Genomic DNA, 21551 nt, shown 5'->3' with positions numbered 1-21551 from the left:
ATGGGGTATTGAAGCGCAAGTAGCACGCTACTATGGAACCCATCAGGATTAGTGTTGAATTAGTAGGGTGAAACATGAAATTTATTTTAGTGGTGGATATGTTAGTCAGTTATTTGGATTGAGAAGGGTTGGGGAGGGGTAGAAAAGAGGGAAGAGTTCAGAAAGGTTTGTTTTAGGGGATTGGTATAGTAAAAGAAGTGTCAGATGATGCAAGGAGGGGTAGATTAGGAGAGAGTCTAGAATGGGTTATTTTGGAGATCATAGTAGTGGTATGAGGTTTGGGATAAATGAGAGAGTGGATGTAAAGGATATACTGATAGATGTATAGGGTGAGAGATAGGGTAGTGCATTGGAAATGCTAAATTAGTAGAAAGTGCTAAATATATAGATCCATAAGTACATTGAAAGTATATAGATACATAAAGGAGGTAAGTATATTGGGCAGCATTTCTGGCCCTTGTCCTGGTCAGTCTCGAACTGGCTCAAACAGGCAACTGCCCTTGTCTTCTCCGCCCTTAACAGGCTCAAACAGGCAACTGCCCTTAGCCTCGACGCCCGGGCTGAGACGCCCTAACCCTGGCCTTTTATAGCCCTAGTAATCAGGTGACCCCTTCAGCCGATGGAAACTCTAGCCCTATCCAACACTAGCCCTAAGATCTAGAACCAATAGGAGACCAGGGCCTTACAGCCAATCTTAGCCCTAGTCCAAGCACCCAATTAGTTGAAAACCTTGATCTCTACGCCCAATAGAGGCTCTAGCCCTACCAGCAGTCACAACCCAAGTCCAAGCAACCAATGGCACAGGAAGCCCTAGTCCCTACTTCCAATAGAAAGCCTAACCCTACTCTTAGTCCCACAACTAGTCCAGCAGCCAATCACACCAGAAGCCCTAGTCGCTACTTCCAATTAAAGGTCTAACCCTAGCCCTAGTCCCATCCTGCTCCTAACAACCAATATACCATATATCCAAAATGAAACACAAAATGTTACTAGAGAAAATTCTCACGGGAGAATTGTAGCCACCCCACTACAAGATGGTGTTTAGTGGGAGAAATTAGGGCATGCATGTTTAAAGTGAGCAGACACTGGCCACATTCCACACATTTCATCTTGACTTAGATGATATCTTGCCCTTAAACCCTATCTCCAGCGAATGGATTAGCGACAATGTGAAAATTGTGCTAATACAGACATGCATCGATGTACAACAGTGACCCTCATCTCATTTTCGAACAATCACAAATCGATGTCCTGCTACACATGATATACTGACTGGTATCTATATATATAGAATGCAACAAAAGTATTACTTTCACACGAACAATGGGAATAGCGCCCAGTTCTAGTTATGGGCAGTAAGCCCGGAATTGAAGCAAAATACCCTTATTTTAAATCTCCATTAAAATACAATAATGATGCTGAAACATATTTTTATAACCAGAATGCAACTACTGTGTTTATGTCCAGGCACAAGGTGATTTATTCATTTGAGATCCTAGATGAATATCCTGAGAAAGTTTATTCAGCCTGGAATGCAACAATACCAGAAAAATCCGTATGGGAAACAGAAAGTTGAGAGATTTAAGAGTTAGACACTCTACTTACAGCATGTGATTTTACAGAATATTTGCATTTTTGAATGATACAATTCAACAGTGAACATGTGCAGGTTTCACTAGTGTTAATGTATTGCTAACCTAAAGAAAATTATTCTCACTTGATTTGGAAATGAAAAGAGTAGTGGATGAAGAGGAAATGCAAGCATTAATGAATAATAGTGCTTTTAAAATGTAACTTTCAAATCTGGGAGAATGTGTTCGTTTGGGTTGACAAACAAATGCATGTTATAACAGTTTGCCAAAGGGCAATTGGCTATGTAGACCCTATGTTTAACAGTGTGCATATTGATACTTATTGTCAGTGCTTTAAATGGGCAGGCACTGTCTGGTAGTGAATACCTGCACTAATTTTGTAAAAGGGAGAGTTCCTGTGCTTCTCAGAACAGATACACTGCATTTAATGGGAGAGTACATGTACTTCTTAGATGCAAACTGGTACTCTAAATAGTGAGTACCTGTACTTCTGTACTGTAGGAAATGCCAAAAGTGGGAGAATGATTTTTATTAGAAGTCAGTAAGTTAATAATCTTTATTAAGTCATTAGAAAGATCATAAGAGCATAAAATACAATATATACAATCAACAGGCTTAAGAGAAATTAACATTTCAGAAAACACATCTCCTTTTTAATTTGATAGCAGCAGAAATATAAGTAAGAACAGAAAAATAGATTTCTGGAGAAGATAAACATTTAAAATAATCCATCCCTTCTTGGGGCCATATGTGTGAAGCTATTTTTCTGTCGCAAACGCTGCGAATCGGTAAAAATAGCGTTTGCGACAGAAAAATCGCTAATCCCAATGAATGAATGCGAAAATGCACGCAAAACAAGGAATCGCTAATTAGCGAGTTCCAAACTTTGCGACAGTGTTAAACTGCGAATACCATAGCGAATACCAAATTTGCGCTGAAACCGGTTAGCGAAATTCGCTAATCTGGAAATCGCAATTAAGAATTCGCAATGATATGTATCAACCATTCGCAAATAGCGATTTAATGAAAATCGCTTTTTAAGGAATCGCAATTACCATCAAGTGGGAGCAGGTGGTAACCAGGTGCAAAGTATAAAATGAAGCCCAGAATGCAACACACTCTTTTCCACAATGTCTGGGCTCTACATGATAGTGAGGAGGCGAAGACTGAGAGCTGTGGCGCAGAGGGCAGGAGAGGATATTCCGTGCGCGCACCACCATCTTCCAGCGCACCGAGGAGGACATCTACACCCATTACAGACTGGAGGAAGAGAGCATACTTGATTTAACCCCTTCAGCGCTGATGACAAAGCCAGCTCGTCATGGGCGTTACCTGCGCTACGTGGATGATGAGCTGGCTTTGTCACAAACCGCGCATTTTTCAAATTCCAGCGCACAGCGGGAAAACGCGGTAGCGCGGTAGAGGTTAATAGAGGAGCTCAGACCCTACCTAGAACACCCCACCCGCAGGACACAAGCCATACCCACACGCATCCAGGTCCTGTGTTCACTACACCTGCTGGCCTCAGGTAGTTTTCAGGGGGTCATAGCCACAGCAGGAGGGGTGTCACAAAGTGCCCTGTCGCGCTTCTTCCATGCGTTCCTCGACGCCATGACACATAGGATGCAACACCACATACACTTCCCCAGCACCCCACAGGAACTAGCACAGACCAAGCAGGACTTTTACAACATTGCCCAATTCCCCCACGTCATAGGATGTATAGATGGGACACATGTTGCCATTTCACCCCCCTCAAACGTAGAGTATGTTTTCAGGAACAGGAAATGCTACCACTCACTTAACATACAGATGGTGTGTGATGCCAAAAACATCATCACAGACATAGTGGCTAAGTATCCGGGAAGCACACATGACGCCTTTATCTTCCGTCACAGTGGGCTATACCGTAGACTCTCAAGAGGTGACGGAGAGGGATACCTACTAGGTAAAAGCACACAAACATAGGCCACATTTCCACTAACTACCATGTGCATTACAGTGACTGACCGTTATCATTTCTACCCACAGGGGACAGTGCTTATGAAGTCCGGGATTTCATCCTGACACCCTACCTAAATCCTGCCACTGCTGGGGAGCGGCGCTACAACCGGGCACACATTTCAACAAGAGGCACCATCGAGAGAACCTTTGGCATATTGAAGAGCAGATTCAGATGCATCTATAAAAGTGGAGGAGCTCTCCAATACAGCCCTGAAACGTGCTGCAAAATTGTTGTAGCTTGTGCCATGCTGCACAACATCGCAACCAGGAAAGGGACACCTATGGAGTTGAGTGACTCAGAATCCTCTGACGTGGAGGGACCTGGACCTGTACACATGGAAGCTGGCGTAGCTGTTGCTGCAGCTGGGCGACAGAGGCGTGATGAGATCATGCGCAACTACTTCTAGGTGAGTAATAATAAGACAATGACAACTTAAATCTTTGCTAATGTGTTTTAATTGCTATTGCAACAATGTCACACATCCAAATAGTCAAAAATAAACACTCTCAATGCAATGCACATGTTGAAATCACAGTGCAACTATTTGAGTGTAATGACAGAAAAGTCAACACTGTTGATGGCCCTATTATGCCCCTGTAAGTAAATGTCATTTGGCAGCAGATCCTATTGGTGTTGTGCAGGCCTGTTGCTCCTGCCACTACGGCGCCTCTCAACAGTGGGTGGTGGGGTGTTGGAGCTCCGCACTGACTGGGAGTCCTCCTCACTGGGGGTCAGCACTCCTGGACCAGCGGTACCCAGGGCACGCAGTTCATCCAGGGCAGAAGTGGACTGCACTACAACAGTGGCGATATCCTGAATGCCATGAGAGAACTCACGCTGGGTCTCTATGGTACGCCTTGCTAGCATATTGGTAGATGAGGCCAGCCTGTTTATTGCGCGCGTGTAGTGGTCCATGCGGGCCATCTCTTTGCGCCTGGCTGCACGTTCTGCACGCAATTCAGCAGTTAGCTCTTGCACAGCACCCCTGATTTCTTCATGCATTCCCCTGTACCCTGCCCTAATCTCACGCTGAATTGCCTTCATATGTTTTGCTTGCAGGCGGTGTACTTGGAGCATGTGCATTTCCAGGCCAGCAAAAACAGATTCTTCATGATGCTCAATGGAGCTGAAGCCCGTGCGGGGTCTACGCCTGCCTGTAACCTGTGGACCCTGGCTGTGCTGTGGTCTAGACTCCTGCTGCTGGGAAACTGGTGCACAGACTGCACTATCTCATTGTTGTCCTCATCCTCTTCCTCCATGATTCTCAATGGCCTCACGATCCGCCTTCTGTGTCCCTGTGGTGGAATGAAAGGACTGTCCTCCCCATCTGTGTCCTGCCCCTGGCTAGCTTCTCCAGAGGCTTGGGGGCCTGTGGCCTTTTTAGTTGCAGGTGCTGTGGATAGAACAGCACACTTTAATTTTATTTGCTGTCATATGATGTGGTAATAAAATATTTCACAGTTTTCCCTTACTTTACTTCTGTCATTCACCTTTCCTGATCTGCACATGTTACAATTGCATGAGATGGATGCTACTTCCAACATTACTGACTATTGTGACTACATCGGCCACAATGCATAGCTGTGACTGCCTGTGTACTTGCTCTAGCGTGACATGTGGTTCCCCTTATCCCTAGGTCACTGAAGGGGATTGCTGGGGGTGGTTTAGGGTGGGAAGGCATGCTTCTTACCTGGTCTTGCAGCTGGTTGGTCTGAGCTGTCTAGCACGGACACGCCCGCAACACTCTGTGGAGGCAGTGTGCCCTCTACCAGTTCCTCAAGCGGTGTTGAATCAGAGACATTGGAGGTTCCCCCACCGGTGAGCTGAGACTGCTCCAGCCTGGCTGCCAATTTTTCTTTAGAGCGCTGGCGTAGGTCGTACCAGCGCTTGCGCAAAACTTCAACACTCCTGTGTGTTACTCCAAGGGCATTTACTTTTGCTTGTATGCCTTCCCAGATGCGTCTCTTTCTTGCTTCAGGCACCTTGTGTGAGCTCCTCCCAAATAAAATGTCATGGTTTGGCACCATCTCTGTGATAAGGGTTTCAAGTTCTGCCTCAGAGAACTTCAGCTTTCTCTTCCTAGCTGTTTCCCCTTCTTGCTGCTCCTGCTGGCTTGCAGGCACATTCTGATTTCCACCTTCAGCCATGGCTCCTGAATAGCAAACAACACTCTCACACTCTCTCACAATCAATGCTGTTGCTCCATGGGTAATCAGTCACTTCCTGGATGGTGATGTCATCAAAAAGCATCAGGATTGCGATTGGATGTTTCCAGAAAATCGCAATTTAGCGATTTTTCCCGTTGAAAAATCGCTAAATTGCGATTTTCTCTATGCGAACTCGCTGTTTAGCGATTTTTTGTGGTTAAGGGATCGCTATTGACTTTCACGCAAATATTTAGCAATTATGGATGAATCGCTAAATATTTGCGATTGTGTTGATACATGCCGATTTGCGATTCAGAATTTGCGATTCGGTAAAAATCGCTAATTCTGAATCGCACATCAACTTCTTCATACATATGCCCCTTGGTGAGTTGAAAAAATGCTCAGACAATAAAATTGGACGCAAAAAGCAAACTCTCAAAGTTCAGTGTAAGTGCAAAATAGCATAAAATGTGTAGTAGTTTGTGTAGAAGAAGCATCACATGGACAGCATGGTAGAGATGCAAACCAAGACCAAGTGAATTAAAAAGCAACTAAGAAATGGATTGTATTTAATCTTAATCTTGTCAGGTAAGATCTATGGGGCGATAACGATGGCGGGCGGACAAAGTCCGCCCACCATCGCATTGGCAAAACGGACTGCCTGCCATATGTGCGGCGGTCCCGCTATACGAATCAGGATGCACCCGCCACACTGGTGGGCGCATTCTGTATTTTTACATTGAGGCGGACGGTGCTGCAAGCAGCACCCGCCACAATGTAAAAATACATGTTGTGCATTTGAATGTACAATGTGACAGGCACCGTGCGGTGCCTGCCACCTTGTACATGCAAAGGCAGGCATGCAGCCCCCTACCCTCCCGGGGGCCCGCAACGGGCCCCAGAAGGCATTCTCCGCCTGTCTTTTTGCGGCAGGATCTCCGTCGAAAAAGACAGGCATCGTAATGCCCACGGCGGTGCCTGCACGGCACCGCAAAAATGCCCCCATTGTACTGGGTCCAGTAAGGTGGGTGGAAAAGGACCACCGCGGACGCTCTTTCCGTCCGCCGCAGTACCATTCACATTCCCACTACCATCCTAATTTGGCGGAGGGAATTTCAGGGTTGATGGCGGGCGGATCGCCACCGCCGGTCCGGCGGTGGAGATCCGCCGGCCATCGTAATCGGCCCCTATGTTCTGGATTTGGTTTCCATTTTAAATTGGGCTCCATTCCAGAAGTGGTAGGTAGAGATTGGTATGTAGTTCAATATTGACACAATGTCTAAAGCTCTCACCAATCGGGCCTCTTCCCTATGCAAGAGGAATTTCCATTTTACTAGGACTTTGGTTTATGGTGCCATACTGTCTGGAGAATCAAAGAAGTCATAAAATGACACAATGCATGAAAATGTGAATGTTTATGTTTTCCTCAAATTATTTAAAAATTATAATGAAGAAAATATATTTGATCTGAAAATTTCTTCAGTTGCTTTGAATGCTGTAAGAAATGCATTAGAAAATAGTATGACAAGGAACAGTTCGCAATTATTTTTCACTTTGCAGACTTCTTAAATAGAACTTACATTGAACCTAGTTAATGAAATTTAAATATTTGGTTCATATAATTTAAGTAATTTCATTTCAGTACAAGAATGTGTATAATGGCCTTGTGCTCCTCGTGTAAAATGAAGCATTAGATGATTCTTGCATTGTTTTATTATAATACCTGTAGATGTATTACAATTAAAGGGTGTTTCAGATGGTACACACAACTGGGGAACTCATTTCTAATGTGCACATGGAATATTCCATATTCAAATCATTGTTTTCTTAAAGAATATTGAGTATTTCTACATGCCAATGAATGTTCAAGTCCTTTGAAAACTACACTCATATGTAAAGAAATAATGTTTTATGATGAATGCAACACAACTTCTTCTAAAAAATGTTGGTAAACTAAAGATATTGCCAAACACAGAGATTCCTGAGTTGCTAAAACAATTAACATTCGTTCTTATAGTGTGAGATTTAAAAGAAAATATTGTTCACTTAACAAAGTATTTCTATATTTAGTGACTGTGAGTAATGCTGCACCTGCCACCACCAAAAAGTTATAAATACACTCTGCTGGTCAAATACTAACAAACTATTTTATGCAAATCTTGATAAATTGACAAGCATAATCTTAATATTGTCAATAAAAGATTTAGTGATTGAATCAGTGAGTGAATATTATGGATTATATGATTATCATGGAGTTCAAGGTGCACCTAGTGCAAGTCGACTAGTACTTTTGTGACAGGGTACATATGTACATTCATTTATTGAAGGGTGAGCAACTATGTTTAATTTGTTTAACAGGCATAATAAGACATAGTAAAGTAGCAGAAAAAGAATATACTAGGATTATTGAAAAACATTAGTCATTTTTGCATACAATAGGGTAACATTTACAAATGTGTTCACTGGATTGGCTCCAATAATATGAGTGGATGTGATTACATTGTTTGTGGTTCTGAAATAAATTTACAAACAGTAAATTGAAGCTGTTCTGAATATGGGTCGTGGGTCGAAGTTAAAAGAAATGGGTTAGCTTATAACCTGTAGCAAAAGTTCACAAAAAATAATAAAGTTTGAGCGCATCAGTCCTGAGAGTTGTCCTTCTGGGGACATGTGAAGACTGAAACTGGACGCTCTCCTTACCCACTGAAGATTAACACCATTAAGCAAAATGATCTGAAGCAATGAGTGTTAACTACTACAGAGCCTTTCTATTGCATTACATGTACACTACATTATATACCCAGTCATGATTTTGTATTTTGAAAATAGATACTAGACAGGGTAGTCTGTTGATCATTGTTCTCTGACTGAATATCAGAACGATATTGTGTCAAAAATAACGAGGACCAAAATACCATGAGGGTAAGTACAAATAGGTAAGTATAGATTTACTGTACTTAACTCAACATTTATATATTGTCAAGGTACATATATGTTGAGTTATATAAAGTAAAACTTTGCTTGCCTATATAAACGTACTCTCGCAATATTATTGTCTTTGATATTCTTGACTGGAAATGGCATTAACAACATGGTCTAAACCACATGTGCCGTTACAACGCAAGCGTTACGACACTTGCCTTTACCACACATTCTCCTTTACCAATCATGCCTTTCCAACGATTTCTGCTGTAAAGGCATATGTGTGGTAAAAGCAGTCAGCGCTCGGAGCGAATGGGTGGAGAGTATGAGGTATTGGAGACTTCCATACTGGACAAGAATGGAAGGAACGGCGTGTTAAGTAGTTTTTTCCGTTGTTTTTAGGGCTGGGATCAGGGTACTTTTCTGGACTGAGGCCCAGGTTTTAGGACTCAGGGCAGGGGGTTGGGGTAGTGTTTTCTGTCTGGGGCCGGTTCTATGGCTCAGAGTGGGGGGCTTGGGTGTTTTTAGGGCTGGGGATGGGTAGTTTTTAAGGCTGTGGCTGCTTTCAGGGCTCAGGGCGTAAGGCTGGTGTGCTTTTAGGGCTGGGACGAAGTCGTTTTCAGAGCTGGGAGCAGTTTTAGGGCTCAGGGTGAGGGGCTGGGGTGTAAACTTTACAATGCATATCCCTTTACCAATCATGCCTTTATAACAAAATTTATTGTAAAGACACGCGTGGCAAAGGTGTATATGGTAAAGGCGCAGTCGAGGTAAAGCTGGCATGGTTAAGGCAGGTGAAGTAATCACATGCGTTGTTCTGTCACATAACCATTCTTGACACAATATTTTGTCCACGCAATATTTTTTCTACAATATTTTGTTCAAACACAGTTGATCATCGCTCAAGATGGTGTGATGTATGTGAAAAGGCTTTGCTAATAACACATGCATGTTACATACAAATCAGGCCTTATTGTATGGCAAATATGAAACATATTAGCACTTTATACTGTTTAATGTGCAAGCTGTAGGTTCCAGAGAACTAATGTTTAGAAAGGTGGTAAAAGCTAACTGAGTTTAGCAGTAGCGTGGCAATAGCCTTGCTAATGATTTACAGGAATGCAACACAGAGCAATCCTCCATTCTTCTGTCTGGTGTAGTGAGTAACTTGCAAGGCCATCCATATTTGCACCGGGCACATGTGGAAGGAAGCATGGTTGGACACACGTGCTTACTATATGTGCCAAGGGCCTGTAAATTAAATGCCACTAGTGGGCCTGCAGGCACTAATTGTACTCCCACTTCAGTAGCCCTTTAAACATGTCTCAGGCTTGCCACTGCAGAGCCTGTAGGTACAGTTTATAATTGTAATTTCGACCTGGTAAGTTACCCTACTTGCCTGGCCCAAACGTTCCCTTTTATTACATATAAGTCATCCCTAAGGTAGGCCCTAGGCAGCCCTATGGGCAGGGTGCAGCATATTTAAAAGGTATGACATACACTTTTGAGTTTTACATGTCCTGGTAGTGAAAAACTATCAAATTAGTTTTTAACCAATGCAAGACCTATAACTCCCTTAGGTCAACATTGGACTAACCTTGCCAGTTTATAAGTGTAATTTCCAATCAAGAAAAGGTGGAAATTTGGAGTATGGCATCTCTGGACTCACAATTTAAAATCACAACTTATTGTGAATTCTGATTTTGAATTGTAAGTCTGAAAATGCCACTTTTAGAAAGTTGCCTTTTTCTTACTTTAATCATTCTGTGCCCTTGCCTGTCTCTGAATACACGTCTGGGGTGGGTGACTGCTGGGCTTTTTGCATTTCCTATAAACAGTCACACATGAAGGGAGCAGGGTTGTGACACTCACATACTGATTGGCCATCATTACCGCCTGCATCGTATGGGGTTCTATGAGGACCTGACTGCAAGGCTCGATGAGAGGCAGAGCTTGCATTGTAAGGGGTTTGACAACGACACAGGACCTGACTTCATGTTATCGGAACCAAAGCATCAAGTCTTCAACAAAGTTGCTTGCTCCATCCTAGGGACTTTTTCAGCGGGACCAGTATGGGTCCTGGAGCCGGCCTGCCCGCCATCTTGGTCAGCCTGAACTTTGGATTTACCCTAGTCCAGCATGACCTCAATTAACCCCTAAGTGCTATTTGCTTTTAAGCATAATATTGCAGTTTATTATTTAAAAGTTCATATGTCAAGTCCTACTATTTGGATTTTTGTCTTATTAGTCTTTTTATACTCATAAAAATATGTTTTATTTTTCTAAACTGGCGTGGAGTATTTTTATGGTGTTTTCACGGTGGTACAGTAATTTAAGTGTTGCACAAATACTTTACACATTGCCTCTTAAGTTAAGCCTCTAAAGTATCTGACTTACCCTGACTAGGATTGCGGTCTCTACTTGGACAGGGTGACTTTACTTAGTGCCCTCACACATCCCGAAGGATGTCATGCTTCATCCTAGGGTGGTGCTCTTCGTAGGGCCGGCACTGCAATGCCCTATGGGTCTCCGAAGGTTCACTTTGTCAGAGATCTTTTTGGTTTTCACGCCATATAATGAGTGCGAGTTAGTGCTAATGCTGTGATGGGTGAGTTAAAAATGACTAGAGGGTATCTAAAATGAGTAGGTTTAATGAACGAGATCCCTCTGTCATGGTTAAAAAATCGAAAAGTTAAAGGCTGCTAAAGGGTGATAATGGCCCTCAGTAGCTGTAGGATATTGTGCAGTTGTGAAGGTGAAATACATTAGGTCGACATGTTTCACGCTCTTAATGGTCTCAGGAGGAGAGCAAGCTTTAAAACAAGCCTAAAGCGCCTAATCTTTTATGCAAATGTATAAGAAGTTTACCGTAATTGATCCTTGGCACATGGACTTTCCAAACAGGTGGGGGTATACTTGCTCTTCTAAGCGGTTCAACTCATAACACATTGACCTTTTTCTGATATCTCACAAATGCACTTGTGAGAGTTCTGGGATCTCTGTAAATACTTTTTTGGACCATCAGGCTCCTTTCCTAGAGGTGACAGTGCACACCAAGAGGACATCACACCCACATTGGCAGCGTTCTAAATCGCTACTCACAAAAGAAGGCTGGGTATGATGAATGCGCTTTGAGTTAGAGGACTTTTTAAAGAAAAAATGAGTGAGAGCTTCAACTTTCGCTGTATCGGGAGCCTATAAAGCATTTATTATAGGTGAATGAATTTAATTTAAGGCTCAGTGTAACAAGCTGCGGCATGAGGTAAAGTTGTATTTACAGCCTAAATTTGACCAGGCTGTTCGATCTCACACAGTACACTACTCAGCTGAATCTAAAGCTACGCTTTACAAGCCACCCAGCATTTAAAAGATGCTTATATCTCCTAAGCAGTAAAAAGCCAGCGCTCGTGCTTTCAGACATACTAGGAAGAAAGCGTTTCAAACACATTTATATCACCCTCCCCACCTTCCTTAGACATTTGATTAAAAGCTTTCAGCCCCTCTGGCCCTACAGAATATAAAGAAGTTCCTTTCTTTTGTGCAGCTGACATTTTCCATGGAACATCCAAAGTTTTAATGTCATTTAAGAAGTATGCTTTCCACTCTGGCCATTTCATGCAAGATGTACTACCAGCTGGTCAAAAACATTGCTGCGGAGCCAAGTGAATTTTTTTTACAAACATTTAGACTAGACACTTGAAATAAAAGAAAACAAAAAAATTACGATATAAGGCACTTGTTCACTGGATAAACAGTTAGTTTTTGCTCCTTGCCCTCTAGAGGAATGTTTAAAAAAAACAATAAATATGACAAGAGAATTGTTCACTGAATAGAAGATCCAGTGTTCAGTCTTCACCATTGCGCAGGTTTGAAAAAGTAAATTAATGTATCAACGATGACAAGCGATAAACGAAAATGAATCAGGACTTCCTTGTTCCAAAGCATAAAACAAACCTGCAAAAATAAGATTCAATAATATGCGCAGGATGACAAGTAAAGCACTGCAGGAATACAGAAAAGTCTCATGAAATTAAATAATCTTACAGTGATCAGCGTTCTCCTAAAGGCAACACTTGAAGCGTTAAAGAGGGAATTCTCACTGTGATCATCGTTCTTCTAAAAGCAACTCTTGAAGCCTTAAATAGGGAATCCAATTGACTTCAAAACTGAAAAGTTATAAACATGAAGTCAGAGTATCACTGACCAAAAAACAATATGGCCGCACATAGCACCACTTAACTAAGTAGATCAAACAGAGTGTAAACATGCCTTCAAGAACTGGACAGCATATCTTCCAGAGTTGTTCAAGTGTTGCATAACCACGTAACTAATTAGACTTATGCACTCAGAATTCCAGGGATGGCTCAAATCAGTCGAACTAAGTTATGAAGATGGAGCAAGGATTCCACACCTTGCAGGTAAGGCCATTGAAAAGATGCACCCAAAGCAAATTACTTAACATCCGATAATAGCGAAACCCAAAAACAATATGCAGAAAACGCACTACTGGGCAAGTAGGAAATACCAAACCACGGGAACGTAATGTAGAAAACCTCTGTAAATTTCAATCGAATTCCGGATGCAGCTCCAAAAACGAATACGAACATTCTTCAAAAGTTGTAAAAAATCCTCTTCATGCGGAATGTTCAGTGCGGTGGTGCCTGCTCATCACCAAATTGTTAAGTAATGAAGAGACAGAAGTTACTTAACAAGCACTTTATTGCCTAGGAAAGGCAACATCAGTTACATGACTTTCAGCTCCGGCAGCTAAGGATAAACTGTCTTAGCATGAACCTAGCAATTCCAGGATGGAATACCAAGTACGTGCCATGAGAGCGAGGATAAGACAAATGTAAGCACAATACACTGGGGCACTCTCACACCCTTGTGTTCCAGACTCAGTCACTGCAGGTCCACCAGTAGAGTGCGGGTTCTCAGGCCCCACTCTGTTGATCCAATTACCTAAGGAATTACCTAAGGAGACCCAGGGGAGATCAGCACTGATAGCTGTGGGTATTCGTCACTCCAAAGTAGTTCCACCATATTGGAGCCAGGCACAGAGGTCAGTGTATTGTAGAAACCTGGAGTTGGAGTCTTTAAATTCCTTTGCTCATTTGGTGGCTCCAACGTGTATATTTGCTGGGTGAGCTCGGCTTTTGGGGGAATAGAGGAACCTCACATAGTCCTCCCACAATGTGGCAGCTCTGATGCACCACCATGTCCAGGTCAGGCATAGGCCCCACAAGGCTTCTGCAGCTCTGGCACGGCTGACAATGTCACTGTGCCATGAGGGGGTGTGTGCCGTAAACTGCTAAACCAGACCCTGCCACCCTATGGATCGGGGCCTCTGCGCTGTATTATGCAGCACTGTTGGTCCCCCTGACAGTTCTTCCAACTGCAGGCGGGATAGCAGGAGGCCTGAACAGCAACAATTTCCCCTCCAATGCTCCCCGGGGCAACTGATCAGCTGTTTTCCCCTTCTGACTGTGTGGGCTCGGTATGTACTGGGCCACGGGCCCTCACCCGAAGTAATGAAGCAGGCCTCGACGCAAGGTTGTCAAGCCGCCAAGTTGGCTTCCGGGGTCTGCTGTACACCCAGCACAATCTTGTACAAGGGAGGCTCAAAATCATCAAACAGCTGACCACTCTCCAGAACGGATGAAACGGAGGGCATTTTGGGAGAAAAGCGCCTCCATCTATCGGGCGTTGCAGGCGGGCTGGTTGGATAGAAAACCCGGATGTTTCTATGCTTCGTAGGAGAGAAAGACTACATTACCCAGAAGCCTGTGCGGCACGTCGCCCGCGCACAGGAAATTATGCTGTTCAGTCTCCCAGAAGGCTATAAAAGCCTGCACTGATACAAGGAAATGCCGCAGATTATTCGGTGTGGGTCGGCTGTGCTAGGACGAAGGAATTGAGTCTTCTTGGGTATCCGGTGGGGTAAGGGTGTCTCAGACACCACCGTTCCAGTTCCTTCGAAGTGGAGCCTTTGTTGCAGGACAGGCCGCCTTCTTGATTTGCTATCAGAACTATGATGGTATAAGTGTTTCAGGAATCAGTTTCTTGATTTCAGACTTGGTCAAAGTCTACGGAGTATTTGTTTCCTGGAGTTGTGTTTGCCACAGATACTTTGATAATTCCTATATACCAGGTGGTATATTATCTACAAATCAAGGGCTATAAATAAGTACTTTCAAACGATTTATAGTCCGCAGTACCTACATGTAAGGTGTGTTGTTAACATGCATTTCATTTGGAATGATACCCAGAGTGCTCAGCTAACAGTCAAATGAAAGTTGAATGTTGTGTGTTTTTCGTAAGTCTTCTAGCAGGGGGACAGTGAGAGGTTGCTGATAAAGCCTTATCCTTCCTCCCTTGTGATGTTCAACTCACACCACTATAGGTGGGTACTATTTACTTACAGACAAATGTGTCTCTGGTTTAGATGTGTTTAGTAGACATCGCATAATGATATGTTTCTATTCACAGTATCTAATGACTGAGATCTGGGTTTACGTCAATTCTATTAATTAGAAGAAGCGGTAGCCATTGGAAGGTCCTTGATGAAAATCCTTCTAAAAGGCTACTGCCAGATCTTGTGATTTTGCTTTACAGATATATAGGGGTAGAGCAATCATAGTGTGTTTGTTATAGATGTGTAGATGGTATTTACAGATCAGTGTTTCTATAACTAGCTTTCCTTCTTCACAGGTCTCCTTCCCCGCTGTTCCCATCCTTTCCTTCCCCCAATTGACCCCCTTAATCTTCCGTGCTATAATGGCAAGTCGGAATTCAGAATGTCAATAGGTGGACCCATTTGAGCAACAAACCGATTCTGAGAGGCCTCTGGAGGACACATGACACTCCCTGCACACCAGAACAGCCTCCAGGGGTAGCATGAAAAAAATGCCCTCACTTCGGTATAGTAAGCAGCTGAGCCTCAGTGGATTATGTCTTCTTGGTCATCTTGGCTGGCCACGCCAGAAGTGGGTTTTTTAACGTAGTTTAGTCATGCCATATTTTCATAGAGACACCATTTTATTAAAAAGGAGGCTGTGCTGGTGTTCTGATCATCTTGCTGTCACTTTGTACCCCTTCCAATCATTGTACCCTGCGTGTCTTCTCTCCTCACAGTTTTCGCAGAGCAGAGGACATTGTGATGCAATTGGTTATTTTCCATAGAGAGTATGTACTGTAAATGAAACTTTCTTTGTGCACCTAATATAACATTCTGAATGTCAATTCCGCTGGAAGTTCCAATGCAGGCTCGCTAGAACACTGTAAGAGCCTTTGTTTGAAAATGTTTCATATTGTGTTGTACATCTCCAGACTGCACTGTTGCTGTGGAAGCTAATGGAAGATTACCTCTACCTTAGAAATGGGTTAGTATTATAATTATTTTTGTGATGATCAGCATTCAGATTTTCTCTTTAAGTGTTATCTCTAGTGATGCCATGCAGAATTTGCAGTTTTTGCTTATTTTGTATTTGTAAAATCTCTATAAAAACCCTTGGCTTTAGGGGTGAGCCGGAGCCTTTTCTATTTTCTCCTAGAGATCCCTAGTGAATCTAACAAATAGAATAGAGAGACTTTCCATGTTCCTCAAAGTACTCTGTTCGATTTGTTTGTTGACTTCCCTGTTCCTCTAGGGACACTGTCTGCTCTTTATGATTTTTGTTGCTTATTAGGACTTGGAATAATTCTGATTTCTGACTAAGTTTTCTAAGTGTATTAGTGAGCCTGATGTTGAGGAGTATGGTGACTCTTATCGCGAGATCAAGGGTGCAGGAACTGAGCTGTTGAAGGTAAATTTTGGGGTGATCAAATTATTGGGTTGTAGTAAAATACTGGGGTTCAGTTCCCACAGGATTGAAGATTTGCAAACCAGTTTTGGACATTCAGAGTTGTTCTAACATTCCCAGCCACTCTTTCAATGCACTATGCATAGTATTTATTGCTACAATGGTAAACATGAATGAGGGGGTCTCAATTTGTCACCATTGTGAGGATCAGAGACTTGAATTCCTTTAGATGAACATGCAGCTCTACATTTTTACCCATATTAACGATCCTGTTGATCCATTTAAACATTGCTACACCCTACTTAGCTTGCAGTTTATAACTCTTAGTGCCTGCATTCTGTCTAGCACACTTGTCACACGTTTGAATGATCAGAGGCCTTCCTCACCATTTTTTGTAGTATCTGTAGTTCAATCACAAAGAATGTGCCTGCACTATCATTGATGAACACTATTCCATTTTATTTAATTGAAGTTTAAATATTTACACCCTGCAGGTCTACGTTTATTCAGCAGCATGACGGTTTAAATCATTTACTTCTCTCTAAGGTCCATTACATTCTTCTTGAACACCTGATAATAGATGAATGTTTAACATTTAGGAGGTTATGAGATGCATTGGATTACAGTAGAATTAATCCTGTGTGAATATCAGAAGTTTGTAAGGTTGTTCTTTTTCATTTCTCCCTTGTAGTCCGATACTACCACCAGTAGAACTCATCCGGAATAGATCTGTTTTTCCTGGTAATTCATTGTTATTCACACTTCTGGCCCAGAGAGGTTCCTTAACTCTAAAGTAGTCTCTTCCCATGCGAACCACAAAGTAACACATTTCTTTCTATACATCCTTTAAGTATATTACCACCAAAAATGTTGTCTAAGGCTCTTTTATCCATCATGTAGCCGGAGTGTTCACAATATATATTTTAATTGTGACTGTGTCCCAGTGAAAACATCTTTAAACGGTTTAACAGCTTTCTTGTAACCAGGCCGGAATCTGCAGCTTGTGAACACATTATTTCTACACTTTGAGGGGACCTGAGCAGGTCTGAATTACCCCCTTTGAAATCACAAAGAAGTTCAAAAGAGGAACTTCTAGATGGAAGGGGAATAATGCACTTTGAGAAAAGGAATGGGTTAATGATAGAATGCTCTGGGACACCAAATTAAACTGGGAAATGCTTTGAAGATTGGCCCGTCTGGGACATCAAGTAGGTAGGGCTAGAAAAATAGGAAGGCATAATTCGTGATTGCAACAAAATAAAGACTGGAGTAGAAGAAAGATCAAGAAGCATGTTATGTTATGTTAGTTATAGACTGCTGACTGCAATAGCTTAGAGAAAAGAGGAAGAAAATGAGATGGACATTAGAGGAAGAAAAGGAGGTAAGGGAGATTTTTAAGAAGAGGATTAATGATAGGATGTTTGAAAGAATTATGAAAGGTGCTGGAGAGAGGAAAGGCTAAAGAGTGAGACAAGATTAAGTTGGCAAGGTGGAAGACATCCATAAGGAAGCAAAAGGCAAGGGGGGACTGCAGAAGGGCAGACTCTCCAAAGACAGAGTAGGAATACGAGTCAGTAATCTGGCCGAAGTAAGAGAATGTGGACAAACAGAAGATGACAGCAGGGTTGGAGTACTAGCATGATTGTCAACTGAATCGAAACCCAAAGAGTTTTTGAAGACTTAAGTAAGGTTATCAGATTGATAACAATGACCTAAATAAGGCTCCCCAAAGAGACTGGGCCACCCATGGTCTAATTAAAAGCTGCTTCAGTACTGACCCAGATCATCTGTACCCACCCCTTCTTTGAACATTATACCTGCCATCTCAGCTATTTTTTGAGTCCTAAGACTTCTGTCTTGGTTTTTGACTCCAGACTCCTAGTCCGAACAAGTCTAAACATATATGTGTCTTTCAGTGACGCCACCGATACAGGATTGGGCAATATCAAAAGGACCTGGGGATCACCAAACATGAGGCACTTCATAAGGCCCAATGAAGGTAATTTGTTTTTTTATAAATCTCACTTTCATTTCTTCATGGTGACTTACAATGGCACCCAAAATCTTTGAACAATGCAATGGGGAACTGTGTGCTTTCTCTGGTGGGATCCTGGGTTTGGTGACATCCTATAAGTTATCTCTATTAAGGGAGAGTGGCCTCCCACCAAATTAATCAATAGAGATTTTTAATGTAACTTATTATTGTGTACTATAATAATCATTGTATATCAATAATAGCTAGAACTGTTACCTTAACCGCGGCGGCAATTCCGTAGCGGCGGATTAGCGCAGTGGGGGGGCCGCGTCGGCCAACGGATGTGCGCAGCACTACGAAGGTAGTGTGCGTGACAGCCGTTGGCCGATGCCAGCAGCGAAGGGGATAAACACATACCAACAAAAATAACAAATCAAGACAATAAAATACACAACTTTATCAAAATAAACTCTCTTACATTAATTTCATTCTGCTCTGGACATGACACATTTTTTTATTTTAACAAGGGAACTCAGCAGAAGTTTTGCTATTTCTATATAACTCTTTTGTGATATAATCCAACAAAAGTCATTATGGATTTCATGTTTCTAAAACTAAGATGTAGCTTAACATTTGTTTCATATTTGCAGTAAGTACCAAGCATTGTATATTGTTTGCATTATGTGATTTTATCTACAGCCTTGAAATAAGTACAACGCACCAGCATCTCAGCAAGCAATAATGCTATCTTAGTGTTCACTTATTAAGATCTTTCTTCCAAACTTAGGGGCCAATTACGATGTTGTTCGGAAACTGTTCCGAATTAATCGATCTCGGAATCGTGTCTGAACAAATTGGGTTCTGCGAGTTTAAACAACCGATTACAATGCTTTCCAACATCATTCGGTTGGACTCGCATTGACTTTAACGGGAGCCTGTGTTCCAAACGAGAACACAGGCTCCCATTGAAAAAAGGGGTGGTAGGAGAAAACCTTGCAACCTGTGGCGGACACCCCATGGCACGGCTCTGCTCTGGTTTCACTCCTACCTTAGTAACAGAAAACAGGCTGTATCCCTTCCCCCTTTCCAATCGGTTTTCTCCCCTGTCCCTCACGGTGTTCCCCAGGGCTCCTCCATCAGTCCGATTCTTTTTAATGTTTACTTGAAGCCACTGGTCGTTTTAATTAAATCGCACAATATGACCACAGTAAACTATGCGGACGATACCCAGCTCCTTTTCTCTTGGGAGGGTGAAGACTCCATCTCTTTTGAAGCCTTCCATAACTGCCTAAGAGACACCGCAGGCTGGTTGCACCGGAACTCCCTCCAGTTTAACTCCTTGAAAACCGAGGTTTTGTTCTGTCCCGCGAGCCGCATATCCCGCCCTCTGCCTACTGAGTTCTGGCCCCCGGAAAACTCCAACAATCCGCTACCTGTTACCACTGTTCGCAATTTGGGCGTCATGCTAAATCACCAACTGAGCATGGAAACGCAGGTTTCAAGAACAGTCGCTACCTGCTCAGCCCTTATGCGCTCACTGCGCAAAATCCTGCCTCTATTACCATCTTCAGCCCGAGCATTGATAGTCAGGTGCACTATCCTTAGTCGCCTTGACTATTGTAATGCTCTCCTGTTTGAATCCCCTGTGACTCTGCTAGACAGACTCCAACGAGTTCAGTTGGCAGCAGCTAAACTGGCTCTTGGTTGGACCAGGAGATCCTCGGCCACTGCTGCCTTGGCCGAGCTGCACTGGCTTCCTTTGAAGCAACGCATCGCCTTCAAAGCCCTTTGCTTGGTCTTCAAGGCACTACACGGTGCAGGACCTAGACCTCTTCAACGTCTGTTCTCGTGGTACATCCCCACCAGAACACTTAGGTCCGCAACCGCCTGCCTTGTGAAAGTACCCAGATGCAAGAAAGCCAGGATTGGGGGAAGATCCTTCAGAGTGGCTGCGGCCAAGCTCTGGAACAGTCTGCCTGCCGAAATTCGCCAAATCCCACATCTCCTACCCTTTAGGAAGCGAATCAAAACATGGCTCTTCCCCCCCCCCCTCTTCTAAGCCAGCTTATCCATAATTCACCTCCCCCGCCCAATAACCCAGGAGTAACTACCAGCGCCAGGATACCTGCCAGGTGACAGCCGCGCTCTATAAATGTTTTTAATAAATAAATAAATAAATAATGGTGCCTGCCACATTGTGCATGGTTGGGAAGAGGGGTCCCTTGGGTACCCACACGGGCTTCCACCGGACACCTCCGGATGAAGGGGGCCTGCACCGGTCCCCCAAAGACAGATTCCGACAGCCGTTTTGTGTAGTGCAGACTGAATCGGAACGACTGTCCGAATTGGTCATCGTAATTGCTCGTTAGGAAACTGTGTCCATAGAGCTGTACGATTCGGCTCCAAAACACTTGGGCTATCTGAATGCCTTTCGGAACCGATTCAAACAGGCAGAACGGTTGCCAAGCAATGTAATCGGTCGTTTGTAAATGTGTACGATTCAGTCGGAAACCAGGGTTCCGAATAAGATTCTGCAATACCGAATCCCATTCGGATCCTTTCCGAACAGCATCGTAATCGGCCCCAAAATGGTAAACCTGCTGTGTGGTTATATTTCTTTAATCATCATTCTTTTATGATGATTAAAATTTCATAGGGATAATATTTATTACTCATGAAAGCAACACCAAAAAGAACAGATTAGAATTGTCCATAATAAAAAGTGAACGAGAGCCTTCTGCACTGCTGACCTGCACTAGATTGTGTTGAAGTATCTGGGAAGCAGCAAGTTTGTACTTTAAAAATATTAACAAAATAATTTAAAATGAAAAAAAAACCTGTGCATTATTTTCTTCCACTTTTAAAAGCTACTTTTTATGCTTAAACAAACCACTCAAATTGTACCAGCACAATCACACCAGACAAACATTCTTTAACCGAAAAACTGACATAGCAATAAGTCAACTTACGTGTTTTTGTAGTCTTTCAAAACCCGGTTTGTATAAAAGGTGGCAGCGTCACTCATTTCCTTGACATAGGGACCTGGTTTAGGGGACTAAACCAAAAAATATTATTATCTTGTAGGAATGGAGACAAGAGACAGGAAAAGAA

At 42.8% G+C, this 21551-nt stretch overlaps 1 protein-coding gene across 1 annotated transcript in view; it reads right to left on the bottom strand.

Moving 5' to 3' along the window:
- The window catches only part of CAP2 (cyclase associated actin cytoskeleton regulatory protein 2), a 475046-nt gene that overhangs the window by 168199 nt on the left and 285296 nt on the right, over positions 1 to 21551 (bottom strand). The window contains exon 6 of the mRNA XM_078687967.1: positions 21410 to 21495. Coding sequence (XP_078544093.1) covers positions 21410 to 21495 — 86 coding nt within the window. The remainder of the gene's footprint in view (positions 1 to 21409; positions 21496 to 21551) is intronic.

This window comes from Lissotriton helveticus, chromosome 4_1 (genome assembly GCF_964261635.1).
Source record: "Lissotriton helveticus chromosome 4_1, aLisHel1.1, whole genome shotgun sequence".
NCBI lineage: Eukaryota > Metazoa > Chordata > Amphibia > Caudata > Salamandridae > Lissotriton > Lissotriton helveticus.
The sequence above is the reverse complement of the archived record's forward strand: the minus strand, read 5'-3'. Positions and strand labels throughout refer to the sequence as shown.